This window comes from Mus pahari, chromosome 10 (assembly GCF_900095145.1).
Source record: "Mus pahari chromosome 10, PAHARI_EIJ_v1.1, whole genome shotgun sequence".
NCBI classification, from domain to species: Eukaryota; Metazoa; Chordata; class Mammalia; order Rodentia; family Muridae; genus Mus; species Mus pahari.
Window position 1 is genome coordinate 39,259,691 of NC_034599.1, and position 9,046 is coordinate 39,268,736.

At 43.0% G+C, this 9,046-nt stretch overlaps 1 protein-coding gene across 1 annotated transcript in view; it reads right to left on the reverse strand.

Annotated features, from left to right (window-relative positions):
- Cbl (Cbl proto-oncogene) overlaps positions 1-9,046 on the reverse strand; it is an 84,334-nt gene that overhangs the window by 5,123 nt on the left and 70,165 nt on the right. Inside the window, exons 10-13 of the mRNA XM_021206746.2 lie at positions 5,154-5,285; positions 4,689-5,066; positions 3,010-3,104; positions 262-402 (exon numbers count right to left, since the gene is read on the reverse strand). Coding sequence (XP_021062405.1) covers positions 262-402; positions 3,010-3,104; positions 4,689-5,066; positions 5,154-5,285 — 746 coding nt within the window. The remainder of the gene's footprint in view (positions 1-261; positions 403-3,009; positions 3,105-4,688; positions 5,067-5,153; positions 5,286-9,046) is intronic.

The window sequence follows — 9,046 nt, forward strand, 5'->3', positions numbered from 1 at the left end:
ACCTGTTTCTAACTGTCCTAGGCCCTAATTCTTTCAAAATAACACGTTCTCTTTATACCTACCACTACTGACTCATGACAAGATCAGATGTGCATGTTCTGGAGGCCTGTGCCACTGTGGAAACAATGCAACTGTTTATCCACATTAGACCCTATGCACTGGGGTCTAGATTTCTTTCTGCTTTACTTCTGGCAATCAGTAAACAGGCAGGTAAAAGATAGCAAAGACACTTGGCGCCAAATGGGGTTGCTGTGAGCATACCGTGAACTCTGGGTTGCCTCTAACGGCCGTTTGGCCTCTGGCTTCTGAACCCCTACAGGCCTAGATGTAGGAGTCATATATTCCGTGTCCTCTTCACTTTCCCCTTGCTCCCCAGATGGCAGTTTTGGAATAGGAAGAGGTCTGGAAGAGTTTTAAAAAATAGAAGAAGAAAAGAATTAAGCTGAAAAACTTTCAAGTATGAAACAGATTTAGAATTGAAATGGCTCAGTTCGACAAAACAAAATAAATAGCTCCTAGGGTACTATCATTTCCACAGACCATGGCAAGCATTTAGGAAAACAAGCACCGACTACAAATTACACTTTCATCTCATCCAAATGTTAAAACTAGAATGGGAAGTATACTCAACTTGCAAGTAAGTTTTGTTATATATAAAGCTCCTCTTACAAGGAACTTTCTTTTACAAGGTGCACACACACACACACACACACACACAGAACAGTAGATGGCTTTCTAACAGAATGCTAGAAATGTATAGTAAATCCCAATACAAAATTTCCTAATGATAGTAAAGTATACAGTTTGTTAATAGTATAACTGGGAGTTGGAGAGATGACTCAGTGGTTAAGAGCACTGACTGATCTTCCAGAGGTCCTGAGTTCAAATCCCAGCAACCACATGGTGGTTCACGACCATCTGTAATGGGATCTGACGCCTTCTTCTGGTGTGTCTAAAGATAGTTATAGTGTACTCACATACATAAAATAGATCCTTTTTTAAAAAAAAAGTGTGACTGCCTTTCTCCTCAATATTTCCTATCAGAAAAATCTAAAAATGATAAAAAGTAATCTGGTTGTTAGCATCCTAGAGTAGATCCTAGACTTCTGACTCTTGATGCATTTTATTTGAGGGGGGGTGAAGGTGGGGGGTGGGGGTAGAGGTGTGGGTGGGGGCAGTGCAGAGATCAAACCCAGGACTTTGCACATGCTAGACTGACCACATCCCTGGGCCCCTAGTTCAGAGATCTTGCTGTTGCAGCACATTCTCACTCCGCTTCCTGCAGAGCTGGAGAGATGGCCCAGTGGTTAAGATTAAGAGCACTGGCTGCTGTTCCACAGGACTGAGGTTCAATTCCCAGCACCTACTCAGCAGCTCACAACTATCTGGAACTCCATTTTCAGGAGTTCCAGGAGTTTTGATGACCTCTTCCGGTGCATCTCCATGGGCACTACCTGCATATGGCACACAGGCATATATTCAGGTAGAACACCCAACCACATACAATTAAAATAAAAAACTTATTAAAAAAGAACCTTGATGTCCCACCTTGGGAAAGGAGACTAAGACAAAATACTGACTGCATAAGAAATGACCTGCCTCAGAGGTCTTGGAACAAACCTGAGTGTCTTGTCTTTCTTTCCTCTTTCACCTTTTTTGCATATTCTAAACAATCAACAGAAGTACTTGCATCTACTTGCCTCTGTATTTACATAATGTTTTCCTGATTATGAAAGCAGTACAAGTTTTTGTTCTGGTTGGTTGGTTGGTTGGTTGGTTAGTTTTCCTGAGACAGGGCGACTCTGTGTAGCCTCGGCTGTCCTGGAGTTAGCTCTTTAGGTTCAGCTACTGCTTGATTTTTGAGACAGGGTCTCACTATGTAGTCTTAGCTGTCCTGGAACTTGCTATGTAGACTAGGATGGCCTCAAACTTAGAGATCTAGCTCTTTCTGCCCTCCAAGTGCTAAAACTAAGGGCATTTGCCATAGAAACATAAGAAAAACTGATTCTTTCGAAAGATTAATAAAAATGATAAGACTCAGCAAGGTGGAGCTACATACATGCCTAAAGAAAAAAGAGTGAAACGAAACATGACAAAACCCAAAAATCACAGCACCTAGAGAGCCAAAGGAGGAGACTTGTGCTGTAGCTTTTAAGATTTTTTTGTTTTAAAGATTTCTTTATATCTAAGTACACTGTCACTGTCTTCAGACACACCAGAAGAGGGCATCAGACCTCATTACAGATGGTTGTGAGCCACCATGTGGTTACTGGGATTTGAACTCAGGACCTTCAGAAGAGCAATTGGTGCTCTTAACCACTGAGCCATCTCTCCAGCCCTTTTTTTTTTTTTTTTGGTGGTTTTTTTTTTTTTTAAGATTTTATTTATTTATTATATGTAAGTACACTGTAGCTGTCTTCAGACACTCCAGAAGAGGGAGTCAGATCTTGTTAAGGATGGTTGTAAGCCACCATGTGGTTGCTGGGATTTGAACTCTGCACCTTTGGAAGAGCAGTCGGGTGCTCTTATCCGCTAAGCCATCTCACCAGCCCTCCAGCCCTTGTTTTAAGATTTTTGATTAACTTCAGTTATAGCAAAACATGAACCATGTGAGGGTCTGCAAGTGGGTATGTGCACATGACTGCAGGTGCCCAAGGAGGCCCAAGGCACTAGGTCTCCTGGAGCTGAAGTTACAGATGACTGTGCCGCTCTATTTGGGTGCTGGGAATGTGACTCAAGTGCTCTGGAAGAACAGCAAATATGTGAACAACCAAGCCACTATCTAGCCCCCTTATTGTTTTCATAAGTTTTGTTAGCTTGTAAGCGTGTAGCAATTTTACCTCTCTAGTGAGGGATACAGGTATGCACCAACCACACCAGGTTTACCATTCTAAATCTGATGTGAGTTTGAGGCCATCACAGTCTGCCTAGGAAGACTCTGTCTCATGACAAAAACAAAAAACAAAAAAACCCACTGCACAGCATGAAATACAGATGTGGCATGCTTACCTGGCAGCCAGAGAGTAAATGGCGTTGGCAGACGAGGAAGGCTTGATTTTTGGGTGCTCACTCTCTGGACCTGCTACTGGGCTGCTATTCATATTCTGCAAAGTAAGAAAAGGTCTGAAAAGAATCTCTCTTTCCCACCTACAGCTGAGTATTTTCTCTTACTAAACTTGCTGAAGAAAAAAAAAAATCACATTATTAACATAAACATGGACCTCACAAACCCAAGGGTTAGCACCTCTGACAGAATCATTGCTTATGGATTCTGATTCTGAAAAAATATCAGGTTAGAGAGTTAGAAAGGAAAAGCTAGGAAACACCTTCTTCATTCTAGTTCTAAAAAAGGATGAGACGAAGTAAGTTGTCCACAGAAATACCACTTCTAGCATAAATAAATCTATACCTAAACTCAAAATGGTTATTTTTCCTCGATGCTATGTCATTAGGTGCCATTCAAATGTCTTGATCTCTTCTGTGGAACCAACAAATGGCCATCTGAGCGTCATTACAGTCTTTAACAGTATTCCTCCTTAGATCTAACTTCCTTGTCAATTCAGCCATCAAATTGGTATCTGTTAACCAGGTTCAAAGCATCAGTTTATGAGAGAGCATGTGTCTTTAATGTGTATGACTGTTTTGCTTGCATGTACATATGTGTACCATGTGTGTGCCTTGTCCCCTCAGAGGTCAGAAAAGGGCACTGGATCTCCAAGAACTGGAGTTATAGGAGTTGGAGAACACCACGTGGGTGCTGGGAACCAAACCCAGGTCCTCTGCAGGAGCAGCAAGTGCTCTTAACTGCTGAGCCGCCTCCAGCCCCCTTGACTCTTAAAAAAAAAAAAAAAAAAATCAAAAAACAAAAAGCCATTTATTTAGTGTGTTTGTATGTGTAAAAGTTACACAATAACTTTCAGGATTCTCCTCTCCTTTTATTACATAGGTCCAAAGGAAGCACACTTGCACCATCAGGCTCACCAACATGTCTTTACCTGCTAAGTATCAGCTCTTGGGTGTTTCCTTACTTTTCTTTTCTTTTCTTTCCCCCTCCCCCATCCTCTTCCTTTCTGAGACAGAGTTTGATTGGGTAGCCCTAACTGGCCTAGAACTTATCACACTGACAAGAATGGTCTTGAACTCAAGAGATTCACCTGCCTCTGCCTCCAAGTACTAGGATTACAGGTGTGTTCTTGGGTGTTCCTTAGAGCTCCTTCCAAATTCACTCCTTTCTACTTCATTCTAGGGATCAAACTGAGCCTTCTCATCAGCCCTTAGTGTACACACTTCGTATGAGTTAGGGATGAATGCTATCTGAACTCTACATAAAAACCTATCAAATAATTTTGACCCAAAACAAGGCACAGTAATGCACACTTGTAATCTCAGTTACTTAGGAAGCGGAGGCAGAAAGACTAAGAATGTGAAGCTAGCCTGTGATAGAGACCAAAACCATGCCAACAAAACACTTTATTTTTCCAAGACAGGGTTTCTCTACAGCCCTGGTTGTCCTAGGGACTCACTTTGTAGACCAGACTGCCTTGAACTCAGAGATCCAATTGCCTCTGCCTCCCAAGTGCTGGGAAGAAGGGTGTGTACCACCATGCCCAGCCTAACAAAACACTTTGGACCATAAAACACCACTCACAAATACTACTAGGCTAAATGTTTTAAAATGTAGGACTCACCATGGAGGTATCCAGACTAAATGTGCTTCCAAGCCTAGGGACATCTGCTCTGGGTTCCATTTGTGAAGGCAATGAGAACGGAAGCGAGTGCCGATTGGTCAGTTCTCTCCCATTCCAAGGATCACCAGGGTTTGGAGTAGCTACTGGCACTTTAGGGATTGGCCGAGACAACCATGAGTCCCCTGGGCGGCTAGAAGGGACAGGGGGCAGTTTGTCTCTAGATGGACAATCGCCTGGTGTACAAGGCAGAGGGCGTCTCTGAGGTCTTGTTTCTGCTCCAACAGAGTAAGGCCGGTCTGGAGGGGGTGGTGGTGGAAGATCTCGAAGTGTGGGAGGTATTGGCAATGGTTTGTCTTTATGAAGGGAGCCAGAAGCAGCCTATGGAAACAAGATGGAAACAAGTCAATCAAAACCACTAATACACAACAGTGGCTCAGCAAAGTGCAGAAATGGTTAATGCTTTGCCTTGGAAGCAGTCCCCAGAACTGAAGTGCTGGCAGGAACAGGTGCTCGCTGCTGTAGAAGATCAAGTCTTGGTGGCACTGGAGGAAGGGAAGCTTGTGGGGCCATGGAGAATGGAGAGGAAGGCCTTTCCACCTAGAACCGACGAGATGTTAATGGGTTACTCTTGTTTAGGGAAGAGCATCTTTCAATCCCAAAGTTACAGACAGCAGATACTATGTGATCATAGGTGCTGGGTCCCATAGATCTCTAAAAACTCAGGTATTTTTGAAACCCTGGACTATGTCTATAATCACCATAAGCAGGCACTGTCAATCACAGAGGCAGATTCATTTAGAAAGGCAGTTCTACCAACAAGAACCCACCTTACAATTTTAAAATCACTACCATACTCTGTCTCTTTGGAGGAAAAGAGGACATGGTCAAGAAGGCTAGGGAAACGTGCTTGCTCTGCAAGCCTGGCAGTCTGAGCTCACGCTCTGGAGGGGAGAACTGACTCCACAGAACCGTCTTCTGACCACCACAGCAATGCCATGGCACCCCCCACACAATCATGCACAAAAATACATACATGAATAATAATAGACAATTACATTTAAGGACAAAAGATATATATTCTCTGTAGCCACCAGTGTCTAGTCCAGCACTTGATTTCCTCTAAAGACCTTCAAATCTACTGCTTCTCTTTTAAGCTGACTTTAATAATAAGCTTCCTGAGCGGGGCACTGTGACACCCTTCACTCTTCTAAGAAACCAAGGGTAGAACAAACATGAAAACTGGATAAAAAACAAGAAAAGCAAGCACCCTGCTTCCCAGCAGAAGAGCAAGGAGAAGGAAGAGCAAAGCCTCAGGCCCAGAAGTTCAGGGAGCTCTTGTGAACTGGAGAGGAGCTGAAAAAAATTTTTATTTCATTTTGTTTTAGTGTGTGTGTGTGTGTGTGTGTGTGTGTGTGTGTGTGTGTGTGTGAACTGAGTGCAGGAGGCCACAGAGGACAGAGCAGGGTACCAGATCCCTTTGAGCTAGAGTTACAGTGTAGGTAGTTGTAAGCCACTTCACAAGGACACCAGGCACTGAACTCAGGTCCTTTGGAAGAGCACCAAGAGTCCTTGCATCACTGAGCACTCTCCAGCTCCTTCAGCTGCATGTCTATAACTAGACTCCTAGAACTAGCCACTTGTCCTAGTAAAGGTTACTACTATTGTGAGGAAACACCAGGAAAATCAAACTTGGGGAAGAAAAGAGTTTATTCAACTTATACTCCACATCACTGTTCATCATTGAAGGAAGTTAGGACAGGAACTCAAACAGAACGGGAACCTGGAGGCAGGAATGGATGATGTCAAGGCTGCGGAGGATAGCTGCTTACTGGCTTATTCCACAAGGCTTGTTCAATCTTGCTCTCTTATAAAGTCCAGTACCACCAGCCCAAGGCATTTTCTCAGTCAAGGTTTCCCCCTTTCAGATGACTATAGCTTGTATCAAGCTAGTATAAATCTAGCCAGCACACTAAACTTCTGATAAAAATATATCAAAGCCCAAAAAGAGATTACTATTTCACCTTTTTATAGAGATTTTAAGATTTATTTTTACTGTTTTTAATATGTGTATGTGTCTGTGTGTAGGCATCTGTATTTGAGTGCAGGTGACCACAAAATGGTCAGGGGAGTTGGACCCCCCAGGAACTGGAGTTTGAGGTGGTTGTGCAGTGCCTGACATCTATGCTGGGAATCAAACTTGGGTCTTCTAGAAGAGCAGTGTATGTTCTTAACCACTGAGCCATCTTACCAGGCTCCTAGAGAGGTATTTTAAGGACATATTTTCCTCAAAAAAGGGGAAAAAAAGACAACATTGGATATAAGAAATGAGCCTTTGAACAGAGGCTATGCAATCATGTTCCAGGAGGAGCAAGGGGAAGCCCCAGAATGACAGCAAGCAGACTCAGAGAACGACAGTCCAGACGGAGAGGGCACAGGTGATTCCTCATCACCACACTGTACTGTGTATTGTCTACTACAATACAGCCTTGGTCTTTTCGCACAGCCTCCTGACAAGATGCTTGAGAGCACAGTTTACTTGGTAGTGACAGATGCCAACTTGACATTATTTCTCTAGAAAACTAGAGAAATAATTATTTCAAGAAAAACTTAGGTTGTGAAGAAAGCAAATCATCACTTTATACAACAGAAATATATTTAAGAAAAAACCCCAAACCTCAAGTCTGCGATGGTGCTCAGTGGTAGAGGCATGCACTTCACTCGGGCTCAGTTCAAGATGCAGCTCAGAAAAACACACACACACACAAGTGAAAGCCACCAGAGTGTGAAGAACAGGCAACCTCATGCTTTCGCACACCTCTATGGTGTGATTTTAATACCTTCTAAAAGTCAATTCAAAATAAACTGAAAGTTACAAAGAATAAAATAAGAAAAACACTACCTATCTGTCATTCACTAAAGAAATTGAAATACTACTATCTTTGTGGTATTCTTATGCATAATTTCCCTTAGTTATTTTCCTCAGTACTAACAAAGGCTTCATTTTTTAAAAAAAACCTTTCAGTGTAGCCTAGGCTAGCCTGAATTTATTTTTAAATGTGTATGTGTCTGTGTGCATGAGGCCTCCCTAGTGCCTACAACCACACCCTTTAATCACAACAGCCCTCCTAAAGTGCAAATACCACATCATTTACCCCATAGTTCTGTTACAAATTCAACCCATGGACAGACTTGCACAATACATCAACGTGTTTCAGCCTGGAAACAAGATATCCCTTAAGAAAGACTAAATGACCCATGGGTGATTACTCAGTCACTGTTCTACTGCTGTGACAAAAACACCAACACCAAGGCAACTCATAAGAAAGCATTTAATTTGGGGCTCACTGTTGCAGAGGGTTTGAGTCCATGGCCATCATGGCAGGGAACATGGCAGCAGGAATGGTGCTGAAGCAGTAACTGAGAGCTCATAACCAAGAGGCAGAGAAAGCTGAGAATGATGCCACGGCTTTTGACAACCCCAAAGCCTACTCCCAGAGACAGAGTTCCTCTAATAAGGCCCCACCTCCTAATCCTTCCACCAACTAGGGAGCAAGTATTCAAACACATTAGCCATTTTCATTCAAATCACCAGAGATAATCAAGTGGCAATGAAGACTTTAGTTTTGTAATTTCTACAAGGCTACAGATCCAAGAGTTTTTTCCATATAGCTTTGGCTGTCCTGGAACTCACTCTGTAGAGCAGGCTGGACTGGAAGTCAGAGACCCACCTGCTTCTGCCTCTGCCTCTGGAGTGCTGGGATTAAAGGCACACGCCACCAAGCCTTCATATCTTTCCTTTTACCAAATACATGTAATATTTAAGAAACATATACCCAGCTATTGAAGCAACATCCACTGTCTCCCTGTGCTAAACAGTGTTTTACCTGCACCTACACTGTCTTCCTGACCAAAGCTACTAGGACTAGAGACTTAGCTCAGTGGAAAAGAGCACTTGTTCTTGCGGAAGACCCAGACTCAATTCCCAGCAGCCACATGGTGGCTAACAACAACCCACAACTCCAGTTCTAGGGAATTTGATGTCCTCTTTGATGCCCATGGGGGACTAGGCACACACATGTTGCATGACATACTTATAGGTAAAATACTCATACATAAAATCTTAAAAAATAGAAAAAGAAGAGAAAGCAAGCTATTAGGTCCCTGAGAGTCTTATCTGAGATTCCTGGTTGTACAGTGACCTAAGCTTCTGGATAACGCACGCCTTCTGAGTCTTCATTAAAAACTTTAAAGTTGCCAAGCGTGGTGGCGCACGCCTTTAATCCCAGCACTCAGGAGGCAGAGGCAGGCAGATTTCTGAGTTTGAGGCCAGCCTGGTCTACAAAGTGAGTTCTAGGACA